The sequence below is a fragment of the Ursus arctos genome, unplaced genomic scaffold (assembly GCF_023065955.2).
Source record: "Ursus arctos isolate Adak ecotype North America unplaced genomic scaffold, UrsArc2.0 scaffold_16, whole genome shotgun sequence".
NCBI classification, from domain to species: domain Eukaryota; kingdom Metazoa; phylum Chordata; class Mammalia; order Carnivora; family Ursidae; genus Ursus; species Ursus arctos.
The window spans coordinates 37,140,183-37,162,681 of record NW_026622830.1 but is presented as its reverse complement, the minus strand read 5'-3'; the positions used below and the strand labels follow the sequence as shown (position 1 = coordinate 37,162,681).

At 43.3% G+C, this 22,499-nt stretch overlaps 1 protein-coding gene across 2 annotated transcripts in view; it reads right to left on the bottom strand.

Annotated features, from left to right (window-relative positions):
• Positions 1-1,608: 1,608 nt before the first annotated feature.
• The window catches only part of SPTLC3 (serine palmitoyltransferase long chain base subunit 3), a 133,657-nt gene continuing 112,766 nt past the window's right edge, over positions 1,609-22,499 (bottom strand). For both annotated transcript variants that reach the window (XM_026503019.4, XM_057312667.1), the window contains exons 10-12: positions 11,963-12,098; positions 6,973-7,102; positions 1,609-2,628 (exon numbers count right to left, since the gene is read on the bottom strand). In XM_026503019.4, coding sequence (XP_026358804.1) covers positions 2,515-2,628; positions 6,973-7,102; positions 11,963-12,098 — 380 coding nt within the window. In that variant the 3' untranslated portion in view covers positions 1,609-2,514. The remainder of the gene's footprint in view (positions 2,629-6,972; positions 7,103-11,962; positions 12,099-22,499) is intronic.

The following is a 22,499-nucleotide window of genomic DNA, read 5'->3' as shown; positions in this document are numbered from 1 at the left end:
TATTACCAGCCCTATGGGATCCGGGTCCCTCCTAATGTTCTCAGGACGCATTGCCTTTGGTTTATAGTTATTTTCATAAGTGTATTCAATGTAGACCCTCTGACAGAGATAGGTTTTCATTTCTTTTTTTTAATTTTGTACGTGAGAATATAATAAACTGTCCTACGACTCTGGGATCTTGATGAAGCAGGAGTAATGTCCCCCTTGCTCCCCAGGCCAGGTGGAAAAATAATTATTTTCTTATCATGAGTTAGACTCAGGATCCTCCATAAAAGTAATAAGGATAGACAATTATTCCTGTTCACAAAGACACCCCTCTAAAGGCTTAAAACTCAAAGGGTACGGGGCACCTGGGTGGCGCAGTCATTAAGCGTCTGCCTTTGGCTCAGGGCGTGATCCCAGCGTTCTGGGATCGAGCCCCACATCAGGCTCCTCCGCTAGGAACCTGCTTCTTCCTCTCCAACTCCCCCTGCTTGTGTTCCCTCTCTCACTGGCTGTCTCTCTCTGTCAAATAAATAAATAAAATCTTAAAAAAAAAAAAACCTCAAAGGGTAGGTGTGAAGGTGTGTATGGAGATCGTGGACATCTAGAAAGGAAGGGGTTGTTTATTGCCTAGTGTACCTCACTCGGGAAGGCCCTCCTCGTCTACTGTTCCCTTTATAGGACTGAAGACATTTATGCATTTTGGACAATTAACTAGAATCAATTTCATTCAGATGCACATTTTCAAGAGAAAAGACCTTTTTGGGGACATGTATACCCCATATATTTTCTTTGCTTAAGTAATGGTGCATGAATGCATTGGGGGAGTTGGAATTTAGTTATCAAAATTAGTCACTGGATGGGCAATTGCATTGTCAGAACTCACTTCCTCTCCTCTTCTTCCGATAGTGATCCTTACAAATGTGTGCGAGAAACTTTATCACTGTGATCCACTTTCAAACGGATATACCTAGTAGGGGTTATACTTTACCCATAAAAAGGTTTCCACGCTGCTCACCTTCATCCTTTAATCAGTGGGGAGCATCAGGCATGTGGCTCTCTCCAACACCGGTGCTCCTGGCTGGGTTTCTATCTCAGTGCACAGCATGAAAGCTTGGGTCCATCTGTGTCACGAGTCAAACCTCTGTTGAAGTGATTTGTTTATACTGTCATTTGATGGAGTGGAATGTTCTGTAACTCATTTGAACTATTACAGAAGCTTTGCTAAAAGGTCACCACTGCTCTTTAGAGTTTCCAAATCTGGGAACCATCTGGGAGCTTGTTAAAGATAAGGTTTTCCACTGGCTTTTTCCATACCAACTAGAACCAATTAGCAAAAAGGTACTATTCCAGAGAAGCTTGTGTTCACATTTAGAGAGAGAGACAGACAGTCAGACAGAACAGAGGCAGAGAGATAGAGACAGAGAGAACTCAAGGAAATCGGTTTGTTGCTTAATAGTGTGCAAGCCCACTTTACACCAGAATCAGATTGCATGTGCCAGCAGACAGTAAGGACTACTTAATAGGCCGGAACAGGGGTGTCAGTCTTTAAAAAGTTGAGGATTTGCTTTTTGATGTCATTTTTGAATCAATACATTCAAGTATAGTCCTGAGAGTCAACTCTTAAGGAAACTGCATCTCACCATTTACTCAAAATTTAATAGGAAAAGGGTTATGTATGCAAGCTAAACATTCACTCCGCATGGCACCGACAACCTTCCAGTTATTATAACATCACAGTTTGAGTCTAAGCCTACAATTGGCTTGTGTTTGCTTTCTGCCCCCTTCCTTATGAAACAAAAGTCTTGAATTTTCCAAACCTCAAAAGCTCAGCTGTCAAACTGTAGGAGACCAGCAAGAGGAAAAGGAAAGTTCCCTTCAAAGACGGCTCGAGTCAATGCTGGCCAGTCCTGCTCTCTCCCTTCAAACATTAACTATGGCTTTTGACACTCGTCCTTGGAAAAAGTCCAAATGTGGCAAATGGTAGAAGCAACATTTCTTTACCCTCCTGCCTGGAGCTCCCTATGTTACAGAGGAGTTCTGGCTGGGCCATTCATGGGTGAAACAAGGAGGTCAGCTACTGCCCACCACCCTTGCTCACATTTGCAGATGAAATAAGTACACACATAGTGAGATCTACTGAATTAAAAACCAAAACCCTCTCATTTGGTTGGAATGCCTGAAAGAGTCTGGACCAAAGACTCTGCACAGTAGCAGCTAAAACACAGGCTCATTGCCATTAAAAATGTTCTAGGAAGTGTGTGTGTGTGTGTGTGTGTGTGTGTGTGTGTGTATTTGTAGCAGGATACTGGGGAGGAGAAAGTTAAAATCTGGAACCTTATTTTTGTCTCTGCAATCCCGAGTTGGAGACATTTTTAAAAAACACGACACTTCCTTCAGTTCAATTAAGCTGGTTTGGAAACCAAAATTGTCCTTAGAAAGGGGGGAGAAATCCATTTATATTCCTTTTGAGGCACAAAGGGGGAGGGTCTTTCTGGCAAAGTCTTTAGGTGCAATTCAGGACCAGGAAACTTAATCGTCCAGTTCAAAGCTTGTCTCGTCGTAGAGTTCGGGGCGCGCTGACTTCCTGTGTCGAGAATACTTCAGTTGCAGGAGATCACCCATTTCATCCAGGTTTTCCAAAACCTGCAAAGAGATTGCCTTCCATCAGTTATTCTTTAAACCCCTGAGTGGCTCTGCGATCCAGAGCCCCGCAGGGATACAATCTTCTTTTGCCAACTTCCTTGATTTCAAAGAAAAGGAGAAAGATCCAAATTGCTAAGGTGTGGCTTATAAACCAGCCCTAGAGGAATGTTAGATGCTAATTCATTTTATTTCATGTTGTTTAATAGTCTACCCCACATTATGAATATTTAATTTATTTTTGGGATGTGAGGCGAGGAATAAAAGCATCTGACTCATGCTTACCCTTTCAGGCTTTATTTTAAAGTTTAATGACTTATATATATAACCTTGTGGAAGAAAGAGATAAGGTTGTAGATTACATTTGGGTTTGTCCTCATGACTTAGCCAATCAACCTGGCCAGGAGCAAAATAGAATATTATGGGAGCTGATCAGTGTCATCTTCTCTCTCCTATACTGTTCCACCCCCAGCTTTTAAATGCTCTTCTCTATGTTCCATGGAATCGTAGGACTTAAAACCACAAGGGATCGAGAACTTACTGTTTTAGTGCTCTCAATTCAGGCAGATAAAGGTATCCCTAATTTTCCAAAGAAACAACTGAGATTCAAAATAGCCAAAATGTAATTTTCCCATCTAGGGTATCACTAATCTTATGGTACTGGGCATGCCTTTTTAACCTTGTTAGGCCTGTCTTGACCTGTCAAACGAGGAAGACAATATTAGGATCTAATGCTTTGAAAAGGGTGAAGATGTTTGTTGACTCTGGAATGAATGTCTAGTGGAGCTTACGGGCTTTCTTCTTTGGGAAGTCTTTCACACTGGCATCAATTTCGAAATCCACCAACATATGAAGAGTTGTTTATTTCTGGGTGGTAACATTATGGGTGGTTAAAATGTTCTTTTCACTTCAATGTACTTCCTAAATTTGTACATCAAATCTAAGCACTAAGACAAGGTAACCAAAGTTACATTTAAAATGACATCGAGGGGCGCCTGGGTGGCTCGGTCGTTACGCGTCTGCCTTCGGCTCAGGGCGTGATCCCAGAGTCCTGGGATCGAGCCCCACATCAGGCTCCTCCTCTGGGAGCCTGCTTCTTCCTCTCCCTCCCCCTGCCTGTGTTCCCTCTCTTGCTGGCTGTCTGTTAAATGGATAAATAAAATCTTTAAAAAAATAAAAAATATATAAAATGACATCAAGGCAGGATAGTGTCTATTGCTCTTGGCTGAAGGTGGGGCTGGAGTAGCTCAGAGCAGGGCGTCTGCACACTTGGGGGAGACGAGAGACAATTCATGGAAGGTTTGGGAGGAGAACATAGGATTTCTAGTCATTTTTATCTCAATCTTTTTAACTTCCACTTATGTGTCTGCTCTAAAATGTACATAATATCTTGGCATATATAACTTATAAGTGGATTTATGTTGAAGCCCACTCATCAGATGACCCAGAGCCACCTGTACTCAAAAAAGGGAGGCATAGATTACAGAAGAAGCATCTTAGTAAGAGGGAGTTAGGAAGGGCTTCTTCCCACATTTGCACTTGTGCTCGAGATGACTGTAAGGAAGCAGGGACCAGTCTGGGTTGATGCTGTTCTGAGTGGGAGAAGCTCAGTGATTGGCTCTATGCAGAACTCTTATGTGGCAGGTTGGATGACCAAGGCGAGGTCATTGATAAAAGAGTAGCCATCATTCATGTTAGAAGAAGGAAATTGTAAGCCATTTCGTGTTTGTAGAGTGGCCTCATTTCTGCCTCGTTCCAAACATGGTCATAGAATCAACTTGTCAAGTATGTATTTTCTGTGAGTGTTACGTTCAGTTAGCTATTTCAATGTCCTGGCTGTTCAAGGGTCATTTTTCACTTCCCTGTATGTGCATATTAAGAAATATGCTCACAATTTTTTATTGATATAGGTGTCTGATTTCAAAAGTTTAGAGGCATCTGTCTAAAAGATATCTCAGTACTCCTTCCAAACCAGGTATTCAACAGGAATTAGGAACTTTTGAAGAGAATCCCGAGGTCCGATATCTCCAGAACTGGGTATCCATGAATACCTCATGCTGTTGGGGTCACAAAAAATACAAATCCCCCCACTGCTGTCCGCCCCCTCCTGTCATCTCTGGGATCATGCTCCTTAGGTCATGTCCTTTCCTCTCCCATGCCCACTGCCTCTCTCTCATTGCTTTCTTCCTCTCTGAACATGTAAACATGCTCAAGTCTTTCAAGGGCTTTTATAAACTCTTTTTCTTTCTTTTGCAGTCAAACTTCTTGAAATACCGGCCTACTTTTTCTATTTAAAAGAAACAGTTTGTTAAAATTAATTACTAGAAATATGTATTCATTTTGGAGAACCTGGGCAACATAGAAAGCTATAAAGAACAGTAACAACGAAGTTCACCCATCGTCTCAAAACCTGCAGTTAGCTCAATTATTAGTGTGTCATGCAAGAAATTGTTATTAGGTATGTGGCACATAATAATATTATGTATTATGTATTGTATTATGCTGTGGTGGACACTGGTTTCAGTCCTAAGAATGTAATGGTGAAGCAGAAAGACATGGACACTGTGTATGTGTGTATAATTTATTATTTGAGCTCAAAGTATTCACTTTTTTCCCTTTGTATTCTTACTTCTGTTCCCTATATTCTCCTCAAACTGTCTGCTCTGAGGAACATCAAGCTCCTACTAATTGTGAATCCAGAAGCTTCTTCTCATCTCTTACCCCACTTAAACTTGCTGTAGTTTCTTGGAGACATTATGATCCTTCCCTTCCTTGAAACGTTTTCCTTTTTACTGTGTTTAACACTACACTAGTTCATGTCTTTTCAGACTGCTCGAGCCCCACCGGAGTCTACTTCCTCACCTGGGATTCCTAAGTCCAGCCTGGGATGTGGGCACTCTGTAGGAGTCTGCCCTTGGCCTCCTCGCTTGCATCTGGACAATTATATCTTCTACCTTTGGCTTTAGTGATTTCTCAGTTCCCTAAACTACAGAAGCTCCAGCATTGCATTATCTCCTGAGCTCTAGAATCTGATTTTCTTTTCCACAGGTGGTCCCTGGACGTATTATCCCAACATGTCTAAAACTGAGCTCATTTTGTTCCCCCGGTCCAAGCGATGATTTTCTGTTCCTTATTGTCAACCTATCTCATACAAATGCTTTAGCTTTACCGTCCTTCCATTCATCGGGTCTGGAGACCTTGAATCCTCTTTGATTTCCTCTTCCCACACATGTCCTGCCACGTCTTTTGTTTATCTCTTGTTTTGTTCAAACAGCTCCATTTTAGGTCCCTTTTTCTTGTCTTTTCCCTCTCTGATCCATTTGTCACATTTATTTTGTAGTGATGTGATTCTGTCCCTCCCTTGGTCAGAAACCTTGGGTGATGTTCCATAACTTTTATTTAAACAGGCCCAACTCAGAAGTCACCTCTTCTGTGAAATATATATACATATACATATATACACACACACATAATACCCATATCCATATATATTATGGATTGTTATATGTGCATATATATTACACATATACACATAATCCATTCCCATCTTCATATAGAATAACTCATTCATATATAATGAATGACTTCATATAATCCCATATATAATTCCCACCTTGATGTTCCGCAGTTATCTATATTTCTTTTCCAAGATGAATTTATTCCGTCTGGTATTATCACTAGTTGTGTATTTATTAGTATCTCCTCTTAGAGTTTTTATCCCAGGGTTTGGCACAATAGTAGACACTCAGCGTGTTTGCTAAATTGCTTTGACACTAGGAGACAGTTCCATCGACCCCAAACTGATTGAGATAGCTTAGTTTTCTGCTCTCACTCATTCACATAAAGATCAAAACCAAAGGACAACGAAAGGTGGTTTTGAAATCATTTACATCTCCTGTAGGTCCGGATGATATTATGGACCTGTCTTTGTTACTGCTTTGCCAGCATGTTGCTTCGTTGGGTCATGTTTTCTTATGATGGGGTTGGTGGTTTTGAAAAGCGTCAGGTTGCGGGCGGTTCGTGCTGACAGTACATCAGATTAGCTTTTGCATTTAAGATCAAGTAAACAGCGCAACATGTGGCTGCTCGGTCAGTCTTTTTTATGAAACCAAAGCACTGCCTTGAGTCAAGTCTTCACTAAACTCATTTTTCTTCTCTATCCCCTGAGTTGATCGCGTTGTTGGGCATTGTTGGCATACTGTTGTTTTTTTGCAGTGAGTTTTATTAGTGTTGGTTTTCTAAACCACCAAGAGAAACCCAGGGAACCCGAAGCTAGCTCAGCAAAAGAACGTGCTTGCAAGGCAGGGTGCTGGTACTGGTGATTCCGTTGGCCCGTGGGGCACTCACCGTGTCTAGCATCTCCCGGGTATGTGCCGCTGAAACACAAAACCGAGCCCGAGCTTCTGCGAGGGGAGTAGCAGGAAATCCAACGACCACGACCCCAATTTTTCTATTTAATAGATGCCTTGCAAAAGCCCTATGGAAAGGTAAAGGAGAAGGTTAGCTGAGAGATGACACAATTATGTGGCAGGGAAAGGAATACGGCTAATTGACATTTCTTATAACAATAAATAGAAGATGATTGAAATTATTAAACTTCTGTTACATATAATTGACAAGGAAATGGGGGCAGTTCCTCGATGGGCCCATAGCTGAGGGTGTATATTATGGGGCCTGGCACACTCATTTGTGCATTGCGAGTACTGAGTCTTTGACACTGAGCAGAAAATGCTGGTGTATGTGACCCTGGTTTAAGGAGTCAGCATTGCTAAAAAGTCCTTTGTCTGCAGGGGTCCTAGAAACAAAAACCCAACAGCTAACACAATGCAATTGCATAAAGAAAGAACATATAGTAAGTGCAAACTTGTATGTTTTAAAAACTTAACACCAATAATAGAGTATGAAAATTTCAAGAAGCCTATACTTCGTGACTACAATTTGAGAACCAGGATCTGAAGGTCTGCAGGAGCTAATCCCTAGCTATATTCTCATTCCAGAGCCAGATCCCCCCCCCCATTAAACCACAGATGGAAAATAGGAAGGGTCTCCTCATTTTTTACTGTTTGAATGAATCTACCCAGGTATGTTCAAGGCTGACAAACCCATTGACAGGGTTAAAGGGGGGATGGGACAAGAAGGACATAGGGAAAGAAATGTGTACACACAGAGAGGCTGGTGGGTAGATGCAGCCTGTAGTATGTAGGTCATAACTACAAAGCTTTCTGACACAGGGTGTCATCCTTCTCAGCTGTGATTCCTTCCCCTTATCTGCTTCTAGGCTCTTTCTTTTTCAGAGCTAATCTCAGTAACGATTCTAGAATATCGAGCTCCCAAAAGTCTGTAAATTTTTTGTGCTAAGAGCCAAGGTCAGACAAAAAGGCGTGTGCCCCTACATGACTCTTGCCCCATTTTGCGCTCCGTCGCTCTCTGCAGGAAACCTTACTTACTAAATGTCTCTGCCCACAAGCAAGGTAAATGCCTCAGCTCTGTTCTTAGCATTAAGAGGTTTCTGGTGTCCTTTTTTAGGCTGGAAGCTGACAGCACCACGGAAACCTTCCAGTCATAACTCAGGAAAAATTCTTGAACCAGACGTGGAGATCTAGCCTGTTCGTTTATTCATTCCTCTTGCCATGGAGCTGTCTGCTTTTTTGGTTGACTCATGCAGAATGCATGTTATCAAATGAAGTGATGGAGATTGCGAGATCTATTGAACACACAGTCTCTTTGGCCCCGTGGCCCAGGCAAGGCAAGATTTGCCTTTGATTTGGACAGGGAAGATTAATAAGGAGATGAAGCTTTCTGAGAAACCTTGAAAAACAGAGGCTGTTCTCTCTTTCTTGTTCACCCTACGGAAGGCTGCCCATGGAACTACACAGGATGAGATCTCATAATTATCTGAGCAACAAAGCAAGTGCTTTTATTGCTCGAGTACAAACCACCTGATCCATGATCTCAGGCTAGTTTTCGGGACTCCCCAAAGACCATTTTCACTGTCTGCATGGTTCTCTTTGTAACAGAGGAAGCGAGTTTTGCCAAAGAATGTAGAGAAAAATATACGACTGTTGATTCATTAGGCTAATCTGAGGCCTCCCTGGAGCACTTTCGGGCTTAAAATTTACACTACTAAACCTGGCCTCCTTCAGTTAATGTGTCTGATTGCCCCGAACATTTTATATAATGAGCCTCTGGGTTTGTACTCCCCAAAACAAATGAGAGCCAGAGTGAGCTGGAAGAAGCTAGACTATGTGGGTAAGAATAATAATGAAACATTAGCACTGCAGTGTGTGCATGCAACCTGGATCCCACCATCCCACCAGCGTGTGGTGAGGTCCATGGAAGGGAAATGTACATTCTGTAACAGACAGTAAATACAATATATTCTTGATTACTCAAGTGAAAGTTTTCTGGGTGAAATCACATGATACTGAACGTCATAGAAGATTCCAGTGGTAGAGCTGCAATGAAATTTTGCTCAAAAGGAGACCTGGCTGGAGATTATATTTTCATTCTGCAGTAGGTGGACATGTGGAGAAATCACAGTGCTTTCATAAAATCAAAGGGTTGAAAATGAGCGAACGAAAGAAGTGCTCATACACTGGCTTATACAATCAACTCCTTGTCCCAAAAGCTTTTCTGCATATAAACTTTCCATGGAAGAAACGTCTGAGAAGAAGACAAGGCCAGGCAGCAGGGAAGCTCTTGGCAGCAACTTCTGCCAACAAGAGATGACATTACCTTCGTAACTGACCTATTCTAAGTTTCCTTAGACAACTCAGGCAATTAGAGTGGGTTTCTCTTCCCTTCCATTTACAGTGATTGAGGCCTTTTGATTCACCAGTGATGACATTAAGAGTTAAACTTCAACTCTGTGTTTTTAATGAGATGTGGATTCTTCCCCTGTGGACTAAAGCTTCAGAGGCCATGCTATGCACTGAAAAAAGCTCTGGTTTAGGAGGTAAATGGAACTGGCTTTGAATTCTGGGCTCTACTGAATACAACCCGAGTGACCCTTAGAAAGTAGTTCAACTTTGTGGGTTTTGGTGTCCTTGTTTATAAACTAGGGCCAAGCACCCACCCTTGGTGGGTGATCGTTGGATCTGACAGTCTTACTTAGCATAGAATCAACATTCAACCACATCAGCTCCTCCTTAAATACCATCTTCCCTGGAAGGCACTAGATGGTTTGACTTATCATCCAGGGTCTATTGTGATTCACACAATAGCAGGATTTACATTTACTATTTTCCTAAAAGTTCTGTTTTTATTAATGCAACCAAAGATTCCGATAATTATTTTGGAGAGCCATACAACCATGGTGACTCAAACTTGCACTCAGTTGAAACTAATAATAATAATCATTGTACTAGGAGAAGTCCTAGTAGTAGTAATAATAACCACCACTGATGAAGTGCTGATAGTACACCAAGTACTATATTAAGTGCTTTATATACATTAACAATTAATACTACTAATAATAACAGCTCCCGCCTAGTAGCTCCTATATAAGAGACAATGTGTTGTACGCTGACAGATGGCATCTTGTTTAATGGAAACAATTATGAAATAGGTACTATTACATCCTATTTTAAAAATGAGAAAGCTAGGGCTTCAGAAGGTTGGGCAACTTGTGCAACATCACCCAGCTAGCAAGAGCCAGAGTCAAATTCCTCCTCATTCCAAACTCCTCACAACGCCAAGAAACACAGTTTTTACACATAACACCCTCTGATTTCATTGTTCACATTAGCTGCTGTCCAGTTAGGACTCCTGGCATATAAAGGAGCAGAAGTACTCCTTCTCTCTTTCTGTTATTGCAAAATTGAATTCCTGAATTTAAATGCATTTGTTTTCACTCTTCATGGACTCTTCTCATGGCATGGATTCAGGTTAAGATCCTATGTCCAGCCTCCACGATCAAAGTCAGAACTCTCCAGGACGCTCCCTATGGCTACCCTCCAGCATTGTGCACTTCAGACTCTCAAAAATAAAACAAATTTAGTTTTGATGTTTTCATTTGAGCTAATGTTAAAATATTAGATAGACACGGGCTAAGCGTGGAATGCCATTTTGCCAACCATTCTGAATAGACGTAGGTTTTCTTTTGTATCTTCTGAAATCAGATGGTAAAGCATTTGAGATCATATGCTACTTTGAACACCTGTTGCCATTCTTCCCTGCCATAAGTACTGAGCAGTATCCTGTGGGACGTTTCTGTAGCTCTCTATCCTCCTGACCACTCCATGCACTGTTAGCCTGACCCAGATCTGTGAACAAAGGGCCCACTGGAGGTAACGGTGTGGCATGTGAAAGAACGCATGTGTGTGTTTTAACTGCTTGTTATTTTGCTATGGTGAAATGATACAAGAGTGTACACTGAAGAATTAATCAGTCCTATCCACCATGAGTTCTCAACTGATAGCCCCAGAATCTCTTCTCTATACTTAAAATACTCTACCAATCTATTCAGACTCTTAGAAGAGTCAAGCAGAAATTTCCAACGATGGGGTTATGTTGCAAGAGAGTTAGGACCTCTAGAATCTCATAAATATATGTTGACTATTATTTTCCAGCATGCACATGGTCAGACACGCAAATAAACATTTTATATTTAGAAAGGACTTTAATTAATTTCCCTTTAGTAACAGAGGGAGGTAATCGGTTATGGCTCATGTATAAAATTATCTATGCCATATTGAGGGAAAGTCATTTTTTCTTTTTATGCAGTTGTTCTCATGCTCAATTTCAGAGTAGCAATCAATAGGTTTATAGGAGAGGCATTTAAATTTGGTGTTAAGCGTGTGAGCCTAAGTTTGGGTTTTCCTTTTGATATTCTCTTGATTTTATTACTGCTCAACTTATATGACTTTGGGCAAACTATTTAATTGATCTCAGCCTCAGTTACTCCCACACTTGAAATGAGGCTGCCTTCTTCTGAGGATGGCCATGAAATGTCAGTGGAGAAAGCACAGAGCCTGGTAATGTTGTTTTCAAATGTTGGGAGAGATGGTCTCCAGAATTTCTCCCTGAAAAAGTCTGTGGGGCAGAAGGAGGCACACGATCATCCTTAATTTACAGTCGAGGCCTAGGGGGTGACACACCAAATACAGGGCTTGAAAGCGGTGGACACTTGATTCTCTTCTTAGAAGTCCTGTGAAAAGACCCTGCTGATGGGCTGGCAGGTAGCTTCCAAGAAGCTGTACAAGTGAATTCTGAACTGGGCACCCCATTCTAAGCACATAAGCAATGCCTATGCTGATAGAACCTCGTAGAGTCAGAAACACTGTCTTAGATCACCTTGGGGCTCCCGTGTTATTCTGAGAGCCTGTTGAATACTCACGCTACTTTAGCAGGCATGTAAAGGAGCAGGGGAATGACGGGAGACTCCTCATTGCCATAGATAATGAATCCCATCTCATTCAGTCTCTGTCTGAAGTATCTTGTGTTTTTTGCAAGTTGCCGTACTCTCTGCAACCCTGAAAGGAGACAGGCATGCAATCCATCAATTCCCACCAGGAAGAGAGAAGCAAAGGTCAGATTGACTTGGCAAGCATTCCTAAGTTTTTCTGCAGGCCTGCATCATTAGCTGGGAAGGAGGCAAAATAGAGCAGGGAAATATCTCTTGGTGAGCAGGTGTGGGCACTGATGCCTGAGAGCTGTCCTGAGTCTGGAAGTCAGGATCCAGGGAGGTGGTGGTACTGTTAGGTTCTGCTAGCAACTAAAGGCAGGCTGGTCTGTGGGGTGAGGTGGGCAGAGAGGATGTCTAGCAAGAAGGAAGGAGATGAGCTATCATTCACTAGGTACCTACTGTGTAGGGACTCTGTGCTAAGTGCTTTAAAGACATAAACTCAGGGGAAGGGAATGTGACAAGAAGTGACACACACACAGACACAGACACATCACTCCTGGTGTTGGTAGAGACTTTTCAGCCAAGCTGAGCTGGCCCATTAAGTTCCTTCTCATCTAAGTCTCTAATCGAAGAGCACTTCACCTAACCTGAGTTTGAAGGGATAGCACATCCCTGAACAAAGAGAGGTCCAGCTGAGACCAGAACTGTTTTGTGAGACATTTGGTAGTGGTAAAGTAATAGGGGAAAAGCAATAGAGGGAAGGGAAGAAGGGGACCTCTGTTTTCCCCAAGCACACACAAAAAAAATGACAGTGTGGGCTCCAAACAGAAGGTCAAGGAAGGTGCATTTGTCCATTTCCAAGTTATTGGTGCTTTAGCTCAAAAGCTTAGCCTCTGTCCACCATATGAGTCCTGGGGGGGGGGGGAGGTCACACATATGAGATGGCAAAGGGAATTAAAGAGTGGAAAGCATTCTGAAGACATCTGTCTACTCCATTACTGCCTCTAGTGAGACAAGGGAGCAAACCAGCCAAAACCAGAGTGTATGTGCTTGGCACAGAAGATTGAACAGAAGTGGATGCTTAAGTCCCCTAGAAATCAGTCCAACATTTTCATCTAATGCAAAGTGGCTGTCGAGCAGAACAGCTGCTACAGCCGACCTCCATTATGATCGGTCAGGCGTCTATTCGAACTGATCAGAGTTTTTGCTTTACTGCTTTGTCAATATTCTGAACATCACTCCTGGGGTCTGCAACTCTGCGTGGAAAATGGGTTAAAATGGCAGTAAACACATCAATCACGTTTCTCCAGTTCCTTCTTGGAGAATCGGCCCCAGATTGTGTCTTGACCGGGGGTTGAGCAGTGGACGTTTCCTGCTCAACATCCTTCCTCCAAGGGGGCCGTGATGTTCAGGCAGAGTTGGCCCTGACTTTCCTCTTTGCTACAAGGGTATCATATGACCAAGGCCTAGCCAGGAATACTCCATCTCCCTGACTATCAGTTCAATGATAAAATACAACCTGGGCCTATCGGAGTCTTTAGATCTGCTAAAGAAGTGTATGAATGAGGTCATCCAAGCTACATATTTGTCACCATATGGAGGAAACCTGCTTGAGAATGATGTTGACTCAGAAAGCCAAGGTACAAGACAATAAGAGTCCTGATGGCATCATTGTAACCCTCAGGCCTAGCCATGCCTAAGTGAGTCTGTCCTTTGGTCTGTCTATTGTGTGAACCAACACATTTCTTTTTCTATTCTGAGTTGAATTTATACAACCTATAACCAAATGTGTTCTGAGTAATACAGGTGGCCACTTTTTGGATGAGGTTACCTCTAAAGGACAATAATATCGACAACAATAGTAATTGTAGCTCACGAATACATGATGTCACCACTGTTATAAGCACTTGACAATTAATACTTTATTTAGTCCTTGCAACAACTGTATTGAACTAGATGCTATAATCTCATGTTACACATGAAGAGAAGCCACGTAACTTACCCACGTTCACACAGTTGGCAGATAGCAGAGCCAGAATTTGAACCCAGGGAATCAGGTTCTAGAATCTGTGCTGTTAACCTCTACATTATGCCCAAGAGTAGCAATGGATGATCTCTACCCAGATAATGGATGGTAGCCAACTCTTCGCTACACGCTCAATAAAATGTATCTCTTCCAGTTGTTAGGGTCATTGTTATACCATGTTTTTCAAGTAGAGGCAGTTCAAACATTGAGGGCTGAGCAAGCTTTCAATAGCCTCATATTGTGAGAAAGAGGGTAGGACATGAAGGACTAGAATCTGAGGCCTGCCACAGGGGAGGACTAGTGAACTCCCTTTGCTTTAGGTGGGAGGCCTGAAGGGCTACTCCTGAGAAGTAAGGGTGAACCAGAAGTAGACAGGCCCCCAAAGGGCACATTCTTTATCCAATCATCTGACATTTCTCACTAGCCTCTATCACTCCCAAAATACTTCAGATCTTACTGTGAGAGTTTTTCTTTGCTTACCAGGCCCAAATCTACTTGATTTCTCTGACATCTTAAATGTGTTAACAATACATGCAAAAGAATGGAAATTTAGTTGAGTGGAACACCAACCAAGAAGGAGGGTGTTGATTGATCCAGTTGTCCCTGCTTGTTTTCTGTTGCTACCCTTCACTCAACTCCAGTTCTCAAGGAAGACTCCTCTCTGACTCTGCCAACAGGTTGTGATGGAGAAAGTATGTACTTTCTGGGTTATTGTACTTTTTTAGGAAAGCTGGCCTCTCAATTCCACCATGCTGGCCACAGTTTATGGATGCACGACAGTCTTGATTGAAGGCCAGTCCACTTGGGTGTTGGCCAGAGAGCCACGAATTGGTCTATCATGGGAACTTCACCAAAGAAATAATAAATATGAATTAAACCAATAAGATCCTCTTGCTGGTAGAGTGTGAATGTGAAAAATTAAGAAAGAACCAACAATTGGTATTAAGACTAGAAATTGAGGGACACAGAGAGAAAAGTTTATTATCAGAATCTATAAGACAGAGGAAGCAACTGGTCCAGTGGCAGCCATGATAAACCATAAAAAAGAGAAGTGGGCAGTTCAAGGTTAGTCAGCAGCAACTGGAAGAGAAGAAATAGAAAAAGGGAAAGACATATAGTCTAGTGGGCAGACAGATACAACATCTAAAAATGCATGGAAAATTACAACTCTTATGAGGGCTATAAAGAATGCTATGTGGTGTTATGAGAACACATACTAGAGACATTGGACCAAATTTGAGGAAGTCAATACATGATGAGTGACTTGAGATTGGAAAAGTAGACAGATGTTAACAGGCAAAAGCCAGAGGGGAGCATTTCAGGTACAGGAAACAGGTGCAATGGTCCAGTGGTTTGTAGAAGCAAAGAGTGGTTGAGAACCAGGTAAGATGTGGTTATGTGTGGGGCAAGATAAGGCTGGAGTGATGGGTAGATTTCCTTAAAAAAAAAAAAAAAAAGACAGGGATTGAAGAATCCAACATTTAGTGGGTTGGGAAGTGGAAGAACTTAAAGGCAGAAAAACAGAGCAATCAGGGAGGGAGAAGATAAGAGATGAAATAGTGTTTATTAAAAAAAAAAAAAGAAATAGTGTTTATTGCATTTATCAACATGGCAGTCATTGATAACCTTTACTTTGGGGTCCCTGGTTGGGACTTTGGTTTTCAAGAAACAGGTAGCTACAAATATGGCTTACTTTAATTCATATATGCTTTTATTTTCCCAACCACCTCCTTCAAAAAGGAAGAGATAAGCCCTCAACCCTGAAATTCCAGATTTGCAACATGATTACAAGTGAAGGGACTGGGAGAGATGTAGAACCATTTGTATAAGTTTTGCTGCATAGACAAACCTCCTTGGTGCTTAGAAATGAATTGCTTTGTCACATGCTGAAGTGTTCCTTGGAAACTTGTACGTGTACAGAAAGCCACCTCTTTGAAGGCCAGAACTAAAAATGAGGAGAATATATGTCTTCACTTAAAAGTAAATTTCATCTATACATTGCAACTGCGTTTTTAGGGGGGTGAGAGCATAAGCAGTAGGGGGAGATTGTGGAAGAAGAAGAAAAGAAAAAGAGGGGCTAGAGTAAGACTTGTTTTAAAGAAGGTGATTCAAACGAAGGCTCAGATACACATCCCAGCCACCAAAATGTATTCCATATGGCCTGTCGCCTTGTACATTTAGCTCTTTTGTTGATCGTTAGCTGCACAATGAATAGATGACTTCATCAGGCTGGGTCTGATGATTCCTAAATGTTCCCCCTCAAAGACTAGAAGGATTTCCTGGCCTGGAAGTGCATGAATGACTTAAATTGCTTTTCCCAATGGCATTATCTTTGTGCTTGCCCATAATGACTCATCTATCATTGGGCTGCCCAGCTACTTAATTGGCCCCGTCTGTCCCCTTTGCCTTGATTAACCCAAGTAACTGGATCATCAGCTAATGTCATCACTCTACTGCTTCTAGATCCTTTGGAGAGTTGACCAAATAGATCAGAATATTGATCCCAGGGGTAGCTGACTCTTAAGAATTGCTCTGTTTTTTTCTGTCTTTGAATCATTTGGCACAACATGGCTGACAAGCCATTATGATATACTTCGTGGTCGCCATGTTTTCTCATAGAGATCACTATTAATACCTTTGAGGTCCTTTGCGTCGGCCGAGATATAGCTCTTTTCAATTACTCTATCACTCACTCTTTAAAATTGGAAACATTCTACTCTTGTAGGGCCTGGGGGCAGAGAGGAATTTATACGTATAAAATGCTACTCATCTAGACAGGATGTGGGTGATTTGATTAATTGTGGTGTGCTTTGAGATCCTTCCCTGAAGAGTGCTTTGTAAGAGTAGGAGGAATTTTTAGCACTTGTCTTTTTGTACAGGGACGGCCACTCGAGGGTGGCGTGGAGATTGGGCATTGCAGCCACCTTCCCTTCCCAACACTCAAAGTCTCTAATTCAACCATTCCTGTTCTTCTTTCACACATCATTAGAAGACAGGGAAGGTCTTTGCTCCGAAAATTAAGTAAATGAGCTGACCTCTTACGTAGGGTTCCAGAGAGTTTATATGACTGTGTATGTTGCTATATTCTGGGTTCTCTGAAAAAGGAAGAGGCTATGGAGTTAAATGGACTAAAAAAAAAACCTAACTCCATTTGCACAATAGAAGGCCTTAAAACCTCAGTTTTACCTGTAAGATACAGATAAATAAGCTCATCACCCCGAAAGGTTGGTGGAAATAGAGGGGTTAATGCAGAAACATGCTTCATACTGTGCCTGGCAGGCAGTAGGTGTTTGGGAGTTTAGTTACCTTTTTTTCTAGAGGGCAGCAGTTCCTAGCAACCTCAATGGCACCTCAGAATCATCTGTAGAGCTTGGCAGAGTCCCATGCCTCGATTGCGCCCCAGACCAACTGAATCAGTATTAAACTGATAGAAATCAGGATGAGACCAGGCATGAATTTTGGGTTCTAGGGGTATAGCCACGGAGACTCAGACGTCTCAGAAATGGCCGCCATTGCCAGTCGAAGCCCAAAGCCATGCGTGCCTGTGTTAAGGGCCTGACTGTGTCCGAGCTATGTCTTATGTCTTAGCTGGATATGGAGAATAAAAGATGGGCGTATGTCCTGGCCTTTTGTTTGGCACGATTACCTCCCAGCAGCTAATCAGTGCTTGGGTGCTTGAGAGTACGTGTGGTGGGGGTGACCTTCTTCCCTGACAGCTACCTGCTCCAACGTGCTCATTTGACTTGAGAGCAACCCCATTGTCAACCTGCCACCTCTCGTGAGGCCGGATGAAAACCCAGCTGCCCTGTGCACCGCTGTTCTACCCATTCAGATTTCTGTCTCTGCCAACTTGAGAGATGGGCTAGGTTAACGGAGGCCACAAATACTTTAACCTTCCCTCCAATGCTGTTAAAACAAAAACAGCTGGGGCAGGGGAAGGAAAACAAATAAAACACAAAGCATCCCACTACAAAGCTTTGCAGTCCCCTAATAAAAACAATCGTCTGTGGCGTTTCCAAAAATATGCTTGGGACAACTCAATCTCCAGAGGGCCAGAAGGCATTGCAGACAGTAGAGACTCCCGGAATGGCCTGTCAAAAGCTAAAGAAGGAAAATTTGTTGTCTGCTAAACCATCGGCATGCAAAAAACAGAGAGGCATTTCCCTCTGAAAGACTAAGTGAAAGAGGCAGATTTCCTGAGCTTGTGAGCCAACAAGGGTGCCACTCTCTATTTTCTGCAGATTTTCCAACCTCACTTGCTAACAGAGGAAACATGAATGTGCCCCGATGCCACAGAGTAACTTATTTTATTATTTCCCAGGCTTAAAAATGCACATAAAGAAATAGATGCTGCTGTCCGTCCCTAAATTATTCAGCACACCTCCACCACGGTTGCAATACAGACTGGGCAACCTCAAACACGCTCTTAGGCAGCACTGCTTGGAAAATATTGGCCTTTTTTTTTTTAGAGATGGGAAGAGCCTTTCCATAAAACATCTCTTACAATTCAAGAAGTCGATCTTTCTAAAAAATCACATTGATATTAAAGAATACGTGAATGGTCTGAGAATGCCTCATCTCCTTGCCTCTTCCCCCTTCTTTGCCTAGTCACTCATGGCTTCTCCCCCTGGCATGGCGGGGTGGAGGGTGGTGGGACTGGGGAGAGACCTTGGAGTAAAGTGTCAGTGTGACAGCAGGAACCCAGCGGTCTGTTATGTTAAGCTCTGAACCCCAGACAGGACATTTTGTTTGCAACACACTTAGGGGCAGAGTGATCTCAGCAAAGATCAAGAGACTAGAGAACAGCAAGAATTCTAAGAACCACATTAGCAGTGACAAGCTTCCCAGTGGGATGGAGAGAACTGTTTGGAGTGGTTTGCTGAGAGGAACACACATTTTTATCAGGCACTGAAGCTCTCCCTTTTGATGTCTGGATTCCAAGGTTACAGCATGTTTTATACATACACATGTTCCAATGACTCTTCAGGCCAGTTCGTCATACCCCCGGGGAAAGCACGCAGGAGCAGGGAGGCCGGACATCAAGGGTGGACAGCTGTCTGCACAGCCTGATTTCAAGGGCCCCGGGAGGCCGCCTTTGCCTCCACCTCTCTACCCACTGCTCACGTACCCCATCAGGAGTTTCATCCCAAGGAGACGTGTGAATCCATAGGTCTTGCCTACCTATTATGAGCCAGAAACTGTGTTTTGGGGCCCTCTTCACAGATACAGAAACTGAGGCTGGGAGATCATTAATGCATTACCCAGCTGACCCGGAAACTGGCCATACCTCCTGGTCTAATCAAAATCTGCTCTTTGGAGAGAAGCTGGTAAACTCATTTCTGATGAGGTGTGAATTCCACGATTCATGGATTCACACATTTCACAAACGAAAAGCACTCACTATGTTCAGGAGCCCGACCAGCTGCGAAGGTGAAGTAGAAGATGAGAACAATCTGAGGCTGTTTGGAAAGAAATGATCTAATGGAAGACAGAGCAGATAACAAATAATATACAACTGAGAGGAAGAGCCTTAAGAAAGATCTAGACAGAGTTGGCAGGCTCTTCACAGAGTAGTGGCTCCTGAATACTTAGAGGATGAATAAGATTTAAAGTTAATTTGCATTTAAATAGAGAGCAGTGTCTTAGCAAGTCAGGAATTGTGGAATTTTACACATTAAATGGGGTAATTTGGGAGGCTAGGGGCCTTCCGGGAACTCTGTAAATCAGTGATCTTAAGCAGAGGAACACACCAGAGTCTTCTGGAAATATTTCTTTTTTTAGAATACACACAACAAAGCCTCCACCCCCCCTCCCCCTGCCCTGAGATTCTGCTCCAGAAGGACTCCTGGGATAACTGTGCTGTGCACCAGTGAAGAATCATTGCTTGAAGGTTACACCTTCAAGAAGTGTCACTTCTATTGCAGGTGTTGATTCTACAGAGATACCAAGGCTGACCCTAACTGAAGACACCAGAAAGCAATCTCGCTTCAGAATATTTTGTACTCTGTACAACAGATCTGTATGTAAGGTTCCACCTGCCCTTTCCTTTTTTTTTTTTTTTTTTTTATGAAGATGAGCGAGTGACTCATCATCCCTGAGCCTTCATTTACTGATCTGTTAAATAGGGATGATGGCAATATCTGCCCCACCTTCTGGAATGCTCCATGGAAGAAATGCTTTGGGATTTTGGAGCAAAGAGCTAGAGGTGGTAAGTTAACATCATGAGCATCTGAGTTAGGAGGTGGGGGGCACCTGGGAAATGGGTAACTCACTTGCCATAATGTTTGCGTCACAGTCGTGAGAAAGATCAGTGGAGTCAGACCACTGCCAGCTGTCGATGGCACCCTAGGATTTGGAAGGTTCCGGTGGGGAATAGGGAGCCATGGCGACACCATGAGCAGGACATGCCGTATTCTGAGGGGGTTTGGGAAGAGCAAGCTCATGGTGTACAGCGCATGGATTAAGATGAGGGAAAAAGTGGAGGTGGCAAGACAAGGAGGAAGCCGAGGGGCAGCAAACGTCTGAAGAGGGTGGAGGTGTGCGTCAGCAACTGTTCTGATCTGTCGCAGAAAGGCAAAGAGGCGGCAAAGGATACATCCCGGGCTGAGCAACTGGGTTAATGGGGTCCCCTGAAAGGTCTCTGAGAAGCGATGCAAGTCAAAGTGGCCACCAGAAAGTCCCATTGAGGCAGCTACCTACATAATTCAAACCCCTGGCTTTCAAAGTGTCTCCTGGGGGTGCACCGGAGGAGCCTCAGACAGGGGGTGTGGTGTGGGGAGAAATTGAGGGAAGGCTCAGCGGGAGGATCAGACTGCCCTGCCCCCACTACAACAAGAACACCAAGGCCGAGTACTCAAGGACTGTGAGCCCAATTTCCTGGGTCCAAAATCAGCTCTAGCATCTCGGGCAAGGGACTTCATCTTTATGTAACTCAGGCTCTTCACCTATAAAATGGGAATGAAGGCAATGTCATAATACTAATATCCATTATATTCCACTCTGCGGATTAAATATTAAGCACTTAGAAGAGCATCTGACACACGGTAAACCCTATGTGAGTTTTGCAAAATTTAAAAACTAGATCTATCTTATAAAATGGACTTCCATACACAATTCATTTGAAAAAGAATTCTGTAGTTCAAAAATGGTGGAAACTATTCATTTGAACCAAAGACCAGACAGACTGACTTGGATTTACCCTGTAGGGGTGCACCCCTGAGCTCAGTGGGGGTAACATGCAGCTGGTCCTGTGCCCTCCTTAGTTTTTTGTTTGTTGGTTGGTTTTTTTATGGGATTTTTTGGTGTCTGGGACATGTCCTCGAACAGCTTCTTATCCACCAGAACGAAGTGTTCTCTGCAATAATTTTCATGTTCAGTATTCAAGTTGAAGCGTATGGTCAGGGGACATCTAACTCCATAAAATCCTCCTATTTTAGAAGAGTCAAATACATTTTAGGGACGTTAACCAGTACTTAAGACCTGATCAGGTGAGCCCTTAGGAGGGACTGGGCTCTCCCTGAAGAAAGAGAGTCAAGAAGAGAGAGGGGGTCTGGCGCAAAGGAGATTCTCCATCGCTGGCTTTGAGGCCGAAGGGCTGCACGGTAAGGAGTTCAAGCAGTCTGTAGGAGCGGAGAGGGGCCAGCTCACAGCTGGCAAGGAAATGGGGACCTCACTCCTGCACCCCCAAAACTGGACTCTACCACAGACACGTGAGCTTGGGCGAGGAGCTTGAGCTCCGGAAGAGAGGCCAGCCACAGACACCTTGACTGGGCCTTGAGCAGAGATCAAACTGCCCAGACTCCTGACCCAAGGAGACCGTGAGATAATAAATGGTGTTGTGTTAAGCTGCTAAATTTGTGGCAATTTGTTATGCAGAAATAGAAAACTAATACATTCGTGCTCTGTAGCCCAGAGCACACGCGGGGCTTCTCCAAGCACAAATCCACCTGCTTAATCCTCCCCAGCTGTGGCCGGTAGGGTAGCTGGTTTTCTCCACAACTTGTCCAGACAAGAGTGGGGCTGGGGCAAGGCACCCACTGCGTTTGGGGTTCTTGCTGCTTAGCCGAACATGAACCAGTGATGGGAAAAAACACAGATCAGTGTGCAACAGCGGCATCCCTGCACCCTCTGAGACGCTACAGCTGGAATCGTGTTCTTTCCTTCTCCAGTTGTACTGAGCCAACACAGAATCCCACACGTGTTCCCTCACGGACTTCCCCATCTCAGCGTCCAGCCACACAGAGGAGACAAAGCGAAGAGGAAGCTTCTGCAGGGACTCAGGGTGTAAAAGGATATCTTGTGTGCAGGGCGGGGGGAAGGAAGTGGCCACACTAACCTTTTGCCCCAGTGCCATCGAAAAGACAAACAGATCCTCTTTACACTCCTGCTGGGGACATTTTGTAAGGCCTCAAAGCCAAGTGCAGCCTCCCTAAACCTCTACCCTTGTCTAACTATTAAGGTGAAATCAACGAACGGTGAAGGTCTGGCGAGCCAGTTCTGCAC